The sequence below is a fragment of the Cyanistes caeruleus genome, chromosome 13, assembly GCF_971803275.1.
Source record: "Cyanistes caeruleus chromosome 13, bCyaCae1.hap1.1, whole genome shotgun sequence".
Lineage (NCBI taxonomy): Eukaryota > Metazoa > Chordata > Aves > Passeriformes > Paridae > Cyanistes > Cyanistes caeruleus.
The window spans coordinates 6,159,728-6,174,484 of NC_141713.1; the positions used below are offsets into that span (position 1 = coordinate 6,159,728).

General features: G+C 47.8%; 1 protein-coding gene across 2 annotated transcripts in view; it reads right to left on the reverse strand.

Moving 5' to 3' along the window:
• SLCO3A1 (solute carrier organic anion transporter family member 3A1) overlaps window positions 1-14,757 on the reverse strand; it is a 130,914-nt gene that overhangs the window by 16,772 nt on the left and 99,385 nt on the right. For both annotated transcript variants that reach the window (XM_086848313.1, XM_086848312.1), the window contains 3 exons: window positions 12,381-12,479; window positions 9,231-9,494; window positions 563-727 (listed from right to left, as the gene is read on the reverse strand). In XM_086848313.1, the coding sequence (XP_086704439.1) occupies window positions 563-727; window positions 9,231-9,494; window positions 12,381-12,479 (528 nt within the window). The remainder of the gene's footprint in view (window positions 1-562; window positions 728-9,230; window positions 9,495-12,380; window positions 12,480-14,757) is intronic.

Sequence of the window (14,757 nt, forward strand, 5' to 3'; positions counted from 1 at the left end):
AATGCAGAACGTGAAATCACAGCAGCATGGAATGGTCAGAGAGAAGGGACGTTTGAAAGACAACCAAGCTGCACTAACTCAGGGACTTGAACTGTTCATTGCAATCTTGTCCTTTCCAGGCCAAGGGGAAAGCAGTGACAGGAAACAGGGCCTCCTAACCCAGACAGAGATGGGCTGCACAACTGTGGGGCACCAGAACCATGAGATAAGCAGTTCAATGGGCCACGCTATCACTTGGAGAGCAACTGCAGTCTGGGCAATCTGACAGCCCATTTCTGCTGCATCTCACAGCCTCTCCTATCCTGGCTGTCCCATGCTGCTTCCCACACAACAGGCTTGGCCACGGGGGAAGTGATGGCAGCAGGATGCAGTTGAGGAAAAGGATGCTGGGGGTCTGCTCTGAGCCCTGCAGCCATGGCACAGCTGAAGCCCAGCCCTCTCACTCACAGACACATTTCCACATGTCAGACTTTTTGGGCAGCCTGGCAGCAGTTCCCAGCCATGCTGAACGCTTTTCAACACCTGTGGATGCTGGAGGTTTGGTGTCCCTGTGGGTACTCACCCAGGAGCTGGTTGGCAGATGAGGTGGTGAGGTTGAACTGCTGCTCCAGGTACTTCCCCAGGAAGGCAGCGAAGCCGGCCACCACCGCAATCTCCATGCAGGCTGCCAGGATGATGCAGGTGAACACGGGGTTGGAGAGCAGGTGCTTAGTCACTTTGGGGATCACTAGAAGAGAGACAGAAAGGGAGAGGTGTTTTTGTGTAGACTTTACTTGAGGTGCCTGTCTCCTCTTCTGAAGGGAAAACTCACTTCACATCAGGAGTAATTTCCTGTTCTCACAGACAAGCTGCTTCAAATGTGGGAACACCGGAATGAAGTGAAACACCCAAACAGTGCCAGCTAAAGATTCAAGGACCAAGAGAGTGCAAAAAGAAATCATCTGTGATTATTTACTCTTACAGATGATTTTGAATGAGGAAAATTTCCAATATTGCTTTTTGTTTCTTCCATAGGGAAGTCAATCAAAACCTGGTGTGTTCTTTCTTCCCCTTCTCCTTCCCGTACCTGCCCCCTGTGAATAAAGCTGAGCCAGCCAACAGGTGCCATCAGTGCTGTATTCAGCATAAATTCCTGAAAGCTTTCAGACACAAACCAACCCAGCTCACATCTGTTTTTTCCTCCTCCTGACACCCAGATTTGCTTCATTTTCCCGTTCCAAACTGGCACACTCACTGATGGTCACCTTTCTGCAGCACATGTGGGTGTTTTCAGCAAACTGAAACTCTCTGGCTTAGCCTGGCCCGTGGATACCAATGGCACAAGGGTCCTCCTGCCTGGGACAGGCTTGTCAGTGTGTTCCCACAGCCTAAAGCTCCTCCAGCCAACCAACACCCTCCATGTAGACCCTCCCATCCTTAAGAGGGTGGAAGAGGACATGCTGAGCTGTTCACTGTGTAGGACACACATGTGGCTCTGCTTCCAAGGAGATCCCTTGGCTCACCCCTTCCAAATCATCATTGTCCAGAGTCCTCTCTTCTCCAATCCCATCTCAATTTCCCATAAGCAAACAAGAGTTACCCTACAAAGGGAAATCTGGCTAATGAATCAGATCGCACGTTTTCTACTCCAGCGAACATTTTAATTATTGTCGAGATAACACAGCTTGAAGAAGAGAGCATCCCAGTACAGAAGAGAGCCTTGCTTTGTCTCAGTACCTGATGACTAATTTCTCCCTGAATTAAATGTGAAAATCATTAAGTTTGAAAATTACCTTGATGTAGTGTAGTGAAGCCTCAATGGACCCCTATTTGCATTTTGAAAATCCATCCCCCACATTCCCTGCGGTGTACCAGGGGCTGGCAGATGATGTTTCTCTGGTGCTGGCTTATGTTTTCCCTCAGGATTTTTTTTGCACTGGCCTCAGCAGAGAATGCAGAGCTCTTTGTCAAGGCTCTGCTTGGGTGACTTTGGTTCTTTCTTGGGGACAGTGGAAAAAATGGTTATAATTGGGTTTGATCTAACTTTTTTGGAAGAGGTCACTCCACAGTTTCTGGTCTCTTTATATCAGAAATGTTTTTCCAAGCTATATAAAATTCCTGCTTCCTGAAGATTTACTGAACATAATTAAGGTGCAAGAGGCATAGCAATTTTTAGCAGAACAGAGGAAAAAAGAAAAGAAAAAAGAGGAAAAAATACTGTGTGGGAGGAATGGGGATGAGGGAATTCGGACATGGATAAATTTCAGAAGCCACCTGCTGCACCCTTCAGTTCTTTGGTGGCCACCTACAGAATTTCCCTTTCTTGCCAGGAAAAATATAGAAAAGGCAAAGGTGGACTTGGCAGTACTGAGTTTGAAAAGACATATTTAAGGTATTAATGACTGTTGTGCCTCAGGAGTTCAGTTTGCTCAAGATTAATGGATTCCTTGAGATGCAGCTTTGTGCCAATTTAAATCCAAAGACACTAAGGTCTGGCTCTAACTTTATCCACCAAACAGTAGTGGTGACAGCCTGCCTTTTGCAGGATGGAGTTAAAGACCACGGACATTTATTTCTGAAGCTGGCACCCAACCATCATGCACTACCAAGGTCAAAATCCATCTTCTGTGCTTGGGGTGGACAACAAAAATTTGCAGATTTATTGCAGCATCCCACACAGAAGAGGAAACCTCTCCTAAGTGCCTCATCTGGCAGTGCAGGGCTCCAGGTCACAGCACTTCATCACCTAAAGGGGCTACAGGAGAGTTGGAGAGGACCTTTTGACAAGGGTGTGCAGTGACAGGACAAGTAATGGCTTTAAACTGAATGAGGGAGGGATTACATTCAATACAAGGAAGAAATTCTTTAATGTGAGGATGTGAGACACTGGAACAGGCTACCCAGAGAAGCTGTGGATGCCCCTGAAACTGTTCAAGGCCAGGCTGGGCAGGGCTTTGAACAACCTGTTCTAGTGGAAGGTGTCTCTGTCCATTTTGAGTGTCTGGAACAAGATGATCTTTAAGGTCCCTTCTGACCCCAATCTTTCTGTGATTCCATGCTCAATGCTTCTCCTTCCTGTGAGTTTTCTGGGACAGATCCTGTCCTCTGCTGAATGTCAGACCACTGTCTACTGCAACAGGACTCTGCACCATCAGGCAGGCATGACACAAAACCCAGAGCAAAGAGTGCACCAACAGCCCAAGCAGTGTCTGGCAGCCTCCACCATCTCCTCAGCCAGGGCCAGCTCATTCTCTTTCATCTTCTAAAGGAAATGACAGGAGGTTCCCAATAGAATTGAATATCCTTTCATCTTGCTACTGCCATTTGTTAAGATCAATCATTTGACACTGGCTACTGCCTTATCTGTCTCAGTTCTTGAGGTGAAATACCTCTGGGAAAAGGTAAAAAGTCAGCAGTGAAGTTTAAAAATCTCTCAATGCACTGGAGTGACATGCTTTCAGCTGCCTGGCATATGGTGCTGAGTATGGGAATAGAAATGCCTGATGGGGGACAGTGAAGCCCTGGGGACCACAACAGCTACAGATGGTGCATCTTCACTGGAGCCAACTCAGCAGGAGTCGTAGTCAATGTTACCCTGCACCTTACACTTTGGAGCAGCCCTTTGCAGCTACACAACTCAACTGAAGTCCATTTGCAAAGTGGGAAAAGCCTTTTGGAATCCAAAGAGTCTCAAAAATCTACTTGGAGAACCCACAAGCTGCAGCAGACATGGCATAGACAGCCTCAGCCTCCCAGTCCCAGAAGGAGGAGCTCATTTACCGTCCTCGTCCTGCTGCACCCGATATGCTCCAGAAACGGCGGCAGGAAAGCAATTCCCACTGCCCTGTCAAGATGCACTGAGGAGAACACAACACCTCTTTTCACTGCTGAAATACTTAAATTCCAACTCTTCAGACCACCTGTGCGCAGCCTCGGTCACAGGATCATCCACAGGCTGGGAGGGACCTGGGTGGAGATGTCCCAAAGCTCTCCAAAACCCCGCACCAACCCCGTGACTTCCCACCTTTTCACACTCAAGCAACACCCCTGCCAAGGCATCAAAACACCCCCCCTGTCTCCCTCTGTGGGGCCTTTGTGGATGACAGGCCAGGGGCTTGACAAATGCACACACTTATGTACCACCAAGTAGCTTTGATTTGTCACTGCACATCGGGGAGTACCGGGGATAATTGGCAACCTCATTACACGAGGTTTAACTACTCTCCAGAAACGACAAACTATAATCATCACGTTGGTGCTTGAAATGAATTGTTTGGAACATTACAATCACCAAGGCCCCTGTTTCTGGTTGGAGCACCCTACAGAGACATGTTTTCAATTTGCAGTAAAGATGAAGAACACAGAAAGCAAAGTAATAAATTAGAGGGAGTTTTACAGCCCAGTCCACCTAGGACAGTGTGGTGAGGAAAAGGCAAAATGTAGTATAGAGCCAAAATATGACTTTCTACTACCCATGTCAGCAGCAAGCCTCTCTCTCTGAAGAGAAAACAAAAGGCAAAATCACCACCTGGATTGAGAAAAAAGGGATGAGGAAAACAGCACAGGCAGCAAGAATAAAACATGTTCTGGAAAGAGGCAGCTCCTGTAAAAGAGAATATGGAGTAAGGCAAGAGGTGCTGAAGATATCCCAGGTGAGTTTAGTATGCTGAAGTTCCGTGTGGCCTTGGCAAAATTATCATGAAGGGTATGAGGGAAAAGGATGACACATAAATCAAAAAAACCTTCCTGACAAGATTCAAGCTTGAAGCAGAAGTAACATACTCAAGCATGGAAAGCAGGTCCTTCTAGTACATCATCTTCCCTGCAGGAACCACCTTTACTTGACTTGAGAGGAGGACATAAACCTCCCTCACCTGTGACACAAAAGTCATGGAAAAGCATTTTTTGGAGACAGGCTCTGCCTGCCTTCAGTTGCTGCTCAGCTTTGGCCCTGCAGGCTGAAGACCTTTCTGTATTTTTTCATGCTGCAGAGAAGAAGATGCTCACTTGGAAACAGCCAAGAAAAACCTGACAACAGTATCTGCATCCTCATGAAACACAAGCCAAAGGAAACTCAAAGACAGGACCTGATGCCTTTTGTGATCACCACTTTCTCACCTAAGACTTGGGATTCCCAGCAAGCCTTTAAGGTGTTTGCAGGGGGACAAGACCCCAGTCTAAGAAGGCATTGAAGCCTAAACCTGGGCTGAAGCCTCACCACTGTGGCTGTGAATGAAGGTACAGATGGAGCCCTCTCCAAAAGATTGTCACTATCAGTCATGAGGAGTCAGGAGTTAAAAACTACTTTTGTTAGTCTTTAATCCTGCCCAATCCTATGAACTCCCACTGAGGATTACAGGCTCCCCATGGTCCAGGCCCTCCCTGCACAGCTGGGAGCTTCTGCCCTAGCACTGTATGTCTGCTCCCAGAGAGCACTTTTTGGGAGATCAGTCCCGGATTCAGAGTGGCTCCCTCCCTAGGCACTCAGCAGATTGGTACACGGAGCAGGACGGAACTGAACAGAAGACAAGGCAGCTGTCAGCTGTACATCCCAGCTCTCCTACACTCTTGAAAATGAAGCTGGAAAGAAACCAAAATGTTTCCAAATCTAGGGAATTTGCAGTTCTGAAATTCATTTAATTCCACAGTGAGTTTTCGTTTAATTCATTGTGAATGAGCTTCTCCTTCCAAACCTGGAGGATTCCATATCAATTTCAATCCTTTTAGGGTTTTAATCTCTCTTGCTAGACAGAGCGGCAGAACGTAACGAATTTCTGGTTTAAATCATTGCAAAACAGAATGCATTTAGGGCAGAATGTTTCAGAGGTGTTAAAGATCATGCTGAGGAAGCATTCTGAAATCAGATTTCATCAGAACTGGCCGCTGAATTCAATAGATGTGACATTTCTGTGTGGAAAAAAAAGAGAGGGGTTTTAATGAACTATTTCCAAGCACGTCCCAGAGCAGGTGGTGTGTCAGAGGCAGAGTGAGAGGGCGGATGCTGGACAGACTCGAGCAGAGGGCACAGGTGCCCTGACACAGCCAAGCATCTTCTCTGGCCCCGAGGAGCACAGAGGTGCTCAAGTCAGAGCAGAGGTGGGAAAGCAAAGCTGTGCTCCCCACAAGAGCAGGGACTGCCCAGCCCATGCCTAAAGTGCTCCCACAGACCACACGGAGAGCACAGCGCTGGCTCAACCCTGCCAGGCAGGAGCAAAGAGCAATGGCAGCATTTATTCAGACTTCCACTGCTGTTAATCCTTCACTTCTCTGTGCTCCCAAATGGATTTGCTTTGCTGAACTGCAATACTAATCAGGCAAAGCGGTGCAGCATTCACGTGCCAGTTTAGCTGCGGGAAGCAGCTCCCAGGACTGTCCCAAGGCTTTCCTGCCTGAGCTGCTTTGCCCCTGTGCAGAGCCCCCCGCTGCCTCCACTGCCTTTGATTGCCTCTTCACCTCGTGCTGTTCAAAGGCACCACCTTCATTTCAAGTTTAGAGCTGCTCTTAAGACTGCTTCTTTCCTGGCATGAAAATACCCCACAGGAAGAGATGCCAGGGTTTCCCAAAAGCTGGGCCCTCCCTCCTGCTTAGAATTTTACAGAGATGTAAAAGATTGATACTTTGAGCATGTTCCTTTTATATTAGTCCTGGCTTTTTTTGCGTGCTAAGGCTAGAGAAAGCCAAGGAATCTCAGCCAGCCCTCCATCTCAGTGACTTTCAGCAGATCCCGTGGTGTCTGGAGCATCTTCCCACGTGCCAGCTGTGCCGTATCTCTAGGTGACAGCCACGACCCAGCAGCTCAGAGCATGTCCCCAGCTGACACTGCCCTGCTCCCTCTCCTACCATGTCCCTTCTCTTGTGGCAGTCACTGCAAGGCTTGGGAAAAAATGTAAAAAATAATAAAGCTCCTTCAGTAGCCAAAAAGGAGATGCAGTTCACCCTTTAAGGATGTGTTATTGATACAGAGGGTGTTTGCATAATCAATCCAGAGAAACAGCTCTTGCTCCCCACACTTGCACAAGAGATGGACAATCCTCACCTCCATGCAGACATGCATTTACAGCAGGAACAGCCCTGCCCAGGACAGGCTGCAGAGACAAAGTTCACTAAAAATGAGTCAGTCATGGCCATAGCACCAGGGAGCATCTCTGGTCCCAGCCCCCTGTATAGGCAAATTCTCTGCTGTTGCCCAGAACAGCTGTGGTTGTCCCATCCCTGGAAGTGTTCAGGGCCAGAATGGATGGAGCTCTGAACAACATGGTCTAGTGAAGGTGTTCCTGCCCATGGCAAAGGGGTTGGAACTGGATGGTCTTTAAGGGCCCTTCAAGCTCATGCCATTTTATGATCCCATGGATTCTGTTCAGTGTCACAAATTCATGCAAAATCCAAGGTCACATTAGGACAGAAGAACATGACTATGCATGCACATACATATTTTGAACCTCTGTATATAATTAAGAGCCTTTTTTTTTTTATTCTAGGAAAAAGCCCAAACAGTCTTAACGTTCTCCAAAGGAGAATCAACAAATATATTAAGGAGACTAAGACCTGCCACACAGGAATGCATACAGATATTTCAGCTGCTAGCAAAGTAATGTATACCCAGAGAAAGATTAAACCATCACCTGAAACCCTGCTCATCAGGAATGATGAGGTGTGCTTGCCTCACTTCAGCAGCACGACTCTTGACCACATTCTGACTGTGACAACAGTGGCAAGGGACTTGAAAGGAGATGTCAGCTACCAACACCATGTCGTCTGTGACAGCCTCAAAGGAATAACTAAAAAGGTCGTTCCTTGCCTTATTTGATGTGACGTAAATTTTATTTCAAAGTCCATCTACAAAGAGGCTCCTGGAATACTGACTGCTCAGAAATGGGGTTACCTGCAGTGAGGGCCTAACGTGGAGGCCTGTGGTGCCTCCTAATGTAATCAATACTTGAAGCATATGGATGTGGCAGTTTAATTTCTTTACTTCAATGAGCAACAGATGCTCAGTGAACCCCCCATGGCCTCCCTGTGTGCAAGATGCTCAGCACCATCCTCAGGCTGAACTGCTGCCCCTCCATGCAGCAGGGATATGTCATTTTCTTTCATTTTTCTATATGAAAACCTGCAAATGTTTCCAGTGCCCACTCCAGAAGCTCAGTGGCCAGAAGCAGACACTTTGATGTGTACACAACAAAAGCCACAGCACTATCCAAATGGACATATAATGGGAAAAGTCCATTCAAGAGAAAAAATCCTTGCAACAAGGATGAAAGGATGAAGAAATTAATTTTACTGACCGAGTTTCAAATAACTTATCCCTTTACCTTCCTTCTGAATTTCCTCATCAAGTCAAAATTTCACATCTTTGACCTTCCCTTAATGAACAACCACATCTACTATTCAAGGCATTTTTATATATTTAGACAACACTTTTTTCCCCAAAGTCTCTTTTCCCTTCCCACCCGTACTTCATTCAACTCCCAATTAAGGTGACTGCACAGGGAGTAAGTGATTTTGTCCTCATTTATCTAAATGCATCAGGCAGTAATGAAACTCGCTCTGCCACAGCAACAGGGTGTGGGAAGCAGCCCCCAGTGCTACAGAAACACCCTCTCAGATGAAGGGTTTTCCAGTACAGCCTAGAGAAAGGATATCTACTCACATTTTCCCACAAAATGCTGGATCCTCAGCTGACTTTAATTAGAGCCTCCTCCATTTCCATCACTGCAGGACATGATGTGAGGCTTTCTCTCTAATTTGCAACAAATCATGCTCTGCCCTGCCATTTTGCAGCTATTCTGGGCTGGTATCTCCCTCTTCCCATTTCAGTTTAAAGGCTGTGGTGATGCCCAGCACTCATTGCTTTGCATCTGGGATTGCACCAAGCTGAAGCTCAGGTGCTGGGAGCTCCCAATTTCTTTTAAGTGCTCTTGCTGGCTCACTCTGTTTTGAGAAGCAGAGGGGAGGAGGACAGTACACTGGAGAGAAGTTCACAAATTGCTCTGGCAGCTGCGCTCCCTTTCATTTTTTTTTGCCAACTCCTTAGGACTATCATGCATATCTGAAGCTTTGCAGCTTAAAAAAAAAAAGAAACCCAAAGCTTTCAAGCAGAACAAAGTCTCTCATTCAGATGCAGACAATGCCAGAGATAATTAATTAGAAGCTAGGGACTGAAAACATCAGGTTACAGATTTCCCGGGTGACTTTTGGCGGGACAGAGGGCCTGGTGCCGGGCCTCATGGCCAGCACGCCGCGTGTCTCACCTCGCAGCTGCTGGAAGCAGGTGGTGCTGCTGTCCCCATCCAGGGGGTGCCGCAGGACCCCGTTGCTGGGCTTGGGCCGCTCGTAGTCCCTGTCGGGGAGCATGGCCTGCTCGCTCTCCCCGGCGCGCTCGGGCCGCGGCGGCAGCGACTGCGGGAAGCCGAACATGGGCAGGGACGAGAAGAAGAGTAAGGCACCACAGAGCAGGAAGCCTCCCCACCACGCTCCGATCCACCGAGGGTCGTCCGGGGTTATGTCCAGCTTACCTGTGGGGGGAGCAAAGATGGGTCAGGGGCTTGGCCGTGGGGAGGGGGAGACAACGGCGTGAATGATCCCGTGGGCTGCAAGGCGGTCACGGGGACCCCTGGTGAGGGGCACAGGACACAAGGTGGGAGCTGCAGTGTGTGAGCCACCAGTGTCTCACACACTCTTGGATGTGTCCTCCACATCCAAGGGATCGTCAGGACCAGCTCCCATCTCTTCTGTCTAAATGGTACACCCAACGTTGGCAACACCCTGCAGTCAGAGCTTCTCCCTAGCGTTTTTGGCTCTGCTAGCTCCAGGAAGCTGCTGTGTACCAGTGTCCCCTGTGCTGGCACGGAGGTTTTGGACATCCCTGTCCCAGTGTGTCCCACTCACCTGACACATCCCCTGGCACAGAGAAGGACACTGCACCGCCAACCTGCTTACCACCCTGCTTTCCCAGGAGCTCAATGCTCCCTCTGCTTTGAATTCTCGGCCCTTTTCAGCAGAAGAGAGATTGGCATTTGGGCTTTAGGGGCACCTCTGACTGTGTGGAGGGTGAAACAGTCCTAAATATTGGAAAAGAAACCCACCCACAGCATCAAATGGGCTCAGGAAAGTACCAAAGTAATCAGAAAAGGAAGAACAAAATAAAAGGTTAGAGTATCCTCTAGGCCACAGCTGAGCAGAGGCAAGGCCTAAGAAGGGTCTGGAGTCCATGTGGGGAAATAAAAATAAACAGCAGGAGCGGAAAAACTGTTTTCCTAACAGCTGCCTTGCTACCACAGCTACAAGGGTGCCCAGTGCTGGAGCTGATTCCTGGAGGAGACTCAGGTCCACATGGCTGGAATAACAAGTTCCTCTGTTCATGGTGACTGTCTGGTGACACTCTGAAAAATCTGTCTCAAGTGAGGCAATCAAGTTGTCTCTCAAGCAGAGACAGAAGGAAACTCTTTTTTTCCTTGGGGAAAACAACACGTAGCCCTCAAATACAGATAAAGTTTGAAAAATAGTGTTGTGGAGGGACTGGATTCCTCTGCTGTTATTTCTTCCTGCCTGAAGTACATTTTTTTCAGGTTCTTGGGAGCACAACATTGTGAAGAGTCAGGCAAATCAGAGTCTTCTTCATATTCCCTTCCTAAAATAGCTGCTGGGTGGCAGGCAGTGCAGCAGCATGCCCTGGCATCCCACACCTGCCCAGAACAGGAGGAAGGACAAGGCTCAACCCCCCAGAGCTTGTTCTTGTGCCACCTCCAGCTGTAAGGCAGAGCCAGATGCAAAGGGGAAACTCTTTCCCATGCAAAAATAAACAGAGGCCATGTGTGCCCCAGCTTTTGCAGGTCAGTGACTGACCATGGCCAAAGCCAGCTGGAGCTGGGAGCGCTGCAGCCTCCCTGTAAAGTGGCTGAGCCACAGCCCTTCCAGGCTTCTCAGCAGCAATCTTCCTCAGGTCTTCACTGTGGCTCTGTATCTGTCTGGGGCTTTTGGAGCTGTAAATACTGAGCAATGCCTTATGTTAAAAATGGCCAGAAGACACCCAATTAACTTTTTAGCTAGGTCAGCGTCTTGCCTCTGATGGTAACCAGCTGCAGCTACCCAGAAAGCCTGTAAGAATAAAGTCAGCATATATTATTCTTGTGACTCAGGGGCTGAGCTAGCTTTGGAGTTATGTTCATTTTTTTCATATATAAACTTGTCCTATTGCTTTAAAATCCATTTGGAGATTTTTAGCACCTTATGGTGAGGAGTTCCACAGCTTTACCTACAGGGAGATAAAATATTTTCTTCTGTACATTCATATTTTAGTATAAATTATACTAAATGGTCAAATATCTAACAGGTTTCAAACAGCTCCTCTGCCAAGTGAGGCTTTGGTAAAGCCAAGGAATGAAAAGGGGCCATGTGGTGTTTGACCAAACTGCAGCCAAATGTTTCAGCCATCCCAAAAGATACTTCTTTGTCATTTGATATTATTTACATTTCCTCAGCTGCCATCTGCTTGTGAGATCAAAAAAAGGCAAAAAATCTGCACTTTTCTGTGCAGATTTGCAGATCTGTCCTCAGATCTTGCAGAGATCTGAGAACAATTGTTCTCTCAACAATTCTGTTCTGAGTCCTGCGAGGTTCAACTCCATCCTAATGCGTTCTGTGACAACACATTTGCACCATCACAGGGCTGAAATGCACCCTCTAAGGGACAAAACCCCTGCATAAGGGTCTGTGGGGTCCGATGGAGCTGAGAACGGTGGAAAAAGCATCTGAACAACTGAGGGAAAGGAAAGAACATCGGGTTTGCCGTGTGCAGCCAGAGGGCCGGGGAGCAGCAGAGAACAGCCTGGTACATGTTGCCCTCTCATGGCCAAGAACACATAGCGCAGGCACCAATAAACCAGAATTTGGTCTAAAGGAACAAAAGGACAATTTGCAAACAATCTGCTTTAACCCGAGTGAAGGTGAGCAATATTTATTTAATGTTTTGGAGAAAAGCACTAATGCTGTGGGACTGATGCTGCCCATCCAAGCAGGGCAGAAGGTGCTGGGCGTGGATCTTACTGGTGTGCCTCCATCAGAACCTGGCTCCACCACACCCTGGGGTGGCAGCTCTCCAGATATCACCCCGTGCTCTGGACACAGCTCCTCTGGCATGACAGTGCAAGGTGTCCTTTAAGGGCTGGGATGAAAATCATCTCATAGCAGAAAACACAGAAGGGAACAAATTTTAACCATTATAAATCTGTTACTTATCAGAACAGAGCTGAAACCTTTTGAATCCCAGCCTCAAAACCCTTATGAAAGAGGCAGTGAAGATGGAATGACAGCCAGTTTCCTGATTGTGAGCATCAACATTTTTGTCCTGATGATAAAAATTTAGCGAATTTGATTTGAAACCAAACCACAGTTCTCCTTACTTGTGTCAATGAAGACAGCATCCACATAGATTTTGGTACAGAAGGAGCCCAAGATAAATCCACAGGCTGGTCCAAATACCAGCATCGTAAACAGGATCCCTACAAGGAGAGAAGAAAGAGAAGATTAGTACTGAGCTCTGGTTATTCATTGCAAGTTGTTCTGCTTGTCTGCTGTAAGATGGTATTACCTTAGTGATACCAAATAGATAGAGGCAGTCTCTGTGTTGAATGCTCCAGGCAAAAGAGCACCCTTAAATGTGTTTTGCTTTCCATATCTCTTCAGGAAAATGAACAGATGGAGGTGTGATAATGCTGAAGGATTTCTATTGAGCTGAGAAGACAGTGTGGACATATGCTGTGTTTTGGTCGGCTGGATGCTCTAAAAGATGTCTTACTCAACAGCACAAGGTAAAGCAGACCTGCCTTCTCCTTACGGGCAACTCTTGCCACCACCACCTAAAATCTTGGTAGACAGAATTTTCAGACATTAGGGACAGCAAATATATGAAACTAGTGTTGTCACAGACTGTTGGATAAAGTCCCTTTACAGAAGTAGGAGCACTTTTCCTAATCTGTGAAGCCCTTCTCCCCATCAGACACACACGGCAAATATTCATGCTGTGTGGATCTTCCAGCCTCTCACAACCGCTTGTTCTTTCTGCAAAACCTGCATGAAATTGCCAGTGTAATGCCAGGAGAAGAGCTATTACGAGTAAATTACTTATTTGTTTCAATACAGTATTTAGAAGCATTTATTTTCACTCCCATTTTGGCCCTGAAACAGGAACGCTACAGGCACAGCGCCAGCTCTCAATTATCCAGGGCAGAAAGGCGGGGGGACACAAGGATAATCCAGAAAAAGAAGCAGCAAAGATATACAAAACATTTGTAAATTAGACAATAAGAACGTATTAGGTACTTTCACATTTGGGAAAAACAACAAGAAGTCCCCCAAGGACCCTTGTAAATGGCTTTCTGAAGGGTGCAGACTGAGCAGTGTGCAGCAGAGCAGGAGCCTGCTTGTTCCCTCTGGGGAAGGCACTGCTGATGGACCCATGTGCCTGGTGAGGGGGGCACATCAGCAGAGACGTGCCAGCACCAGTCCTGGTGTCACTGCACCTCACAGGTGGCCCACGAAGGAGCCCATTTGCATCTGGGCTCTTTGCTGGCTCTCCTAATCTCTCTGAGGGTGTTGCCTGGCATCTCAGTGCATTTATAATGCACTTCATCACAGCTATCTCAGCCCTCAAGTTCCTTATCTGGAAACTTTTTAATTCCCAAGTTCCCTCTCTGCGCATTTCTCAGGAGCTGGAGAAATTATCAGAGCTGCAAAAAAATTCCCAGACCGCCGTCCCCAAGCAAGGGAAACCACATCTGCCAACAACGGCTTAGCCAAGCAGAATAAACCAGAATGGTCAGAAGCAACTTCAGCTTCATTTTAAACATGCAGGGTGCAAACTAACTCCTCCAGGTTGCTGGCACTGGGACGTGGCTGGATTGATGACCAGGGGCAAAGCAGAGGTGCCTCCAGCCAGCTGCTCACACAAACCCGGTGTGTTAAAGCCTCTCACCTTCAGCAGCACGAGGGACAGACGAAGGTGGTGGGAGGAAAGGAGGTTGTATGAGCTGCAGTGAGGGGTCACTGCTGTCAGGGCAGCAGCAGGAGCTGCCAGCCCCTGCCCAGTCTCTGCCAGCAATGGCACTGTGTCACAGCCTGTGGTAAAATTAAGTGCCAAGGTCTCTGCCTGTGATGTCCCATGTCATGAGTGGACCAGCCATCATCTCCTCTCCTGCAGCCACCTTGTCCTGCTGAGCTGGGTTTGTGCTCCATGGTCCAGCAGAACACTGGGACATTTCTGCCCCTCCAACCACAGAGCTGCTTAGCAAGTCTGTGCCTTGCCTTTGGGGATCTGTGAAGCCTCACAGGGGAGACCCCTGGCTACCTGCAGAAGCATTTCATGGCATGTGAAATGCTGGGAGAGCAGAAAAAAGGGATTTCTTTTCCCAGCACACCTCAAGCCCCATCTCCCTTCCCTCCTAGCCCCACTTGCAGCTATACAGTTTCCAACAGGATTTTATAAAATATCCATGTCACATTTTTTTTTGGTCACTAGATGGCATTGGTGTTTGTCGTTCAGCCCCAAGTGCCAGGTGGAGCAGGCTGGGTGACTGCTGCTCATCCTCACTCCTGAAACATGATGGTGTTCCTGGGCTCCTACAGCCCCAGGGAGGGTGGCACTGACACAGGGCACTGTCAGCACCCACATTTCTGCCACGTACACTCAGTCCGTGCCCCTTCCCTGCTCTAGGACAAACTTTTTTAGAATTGTTTTCAGGCACAGAGTTGAAGGAGACAGCCTGTAGCAGAGATTGCCAT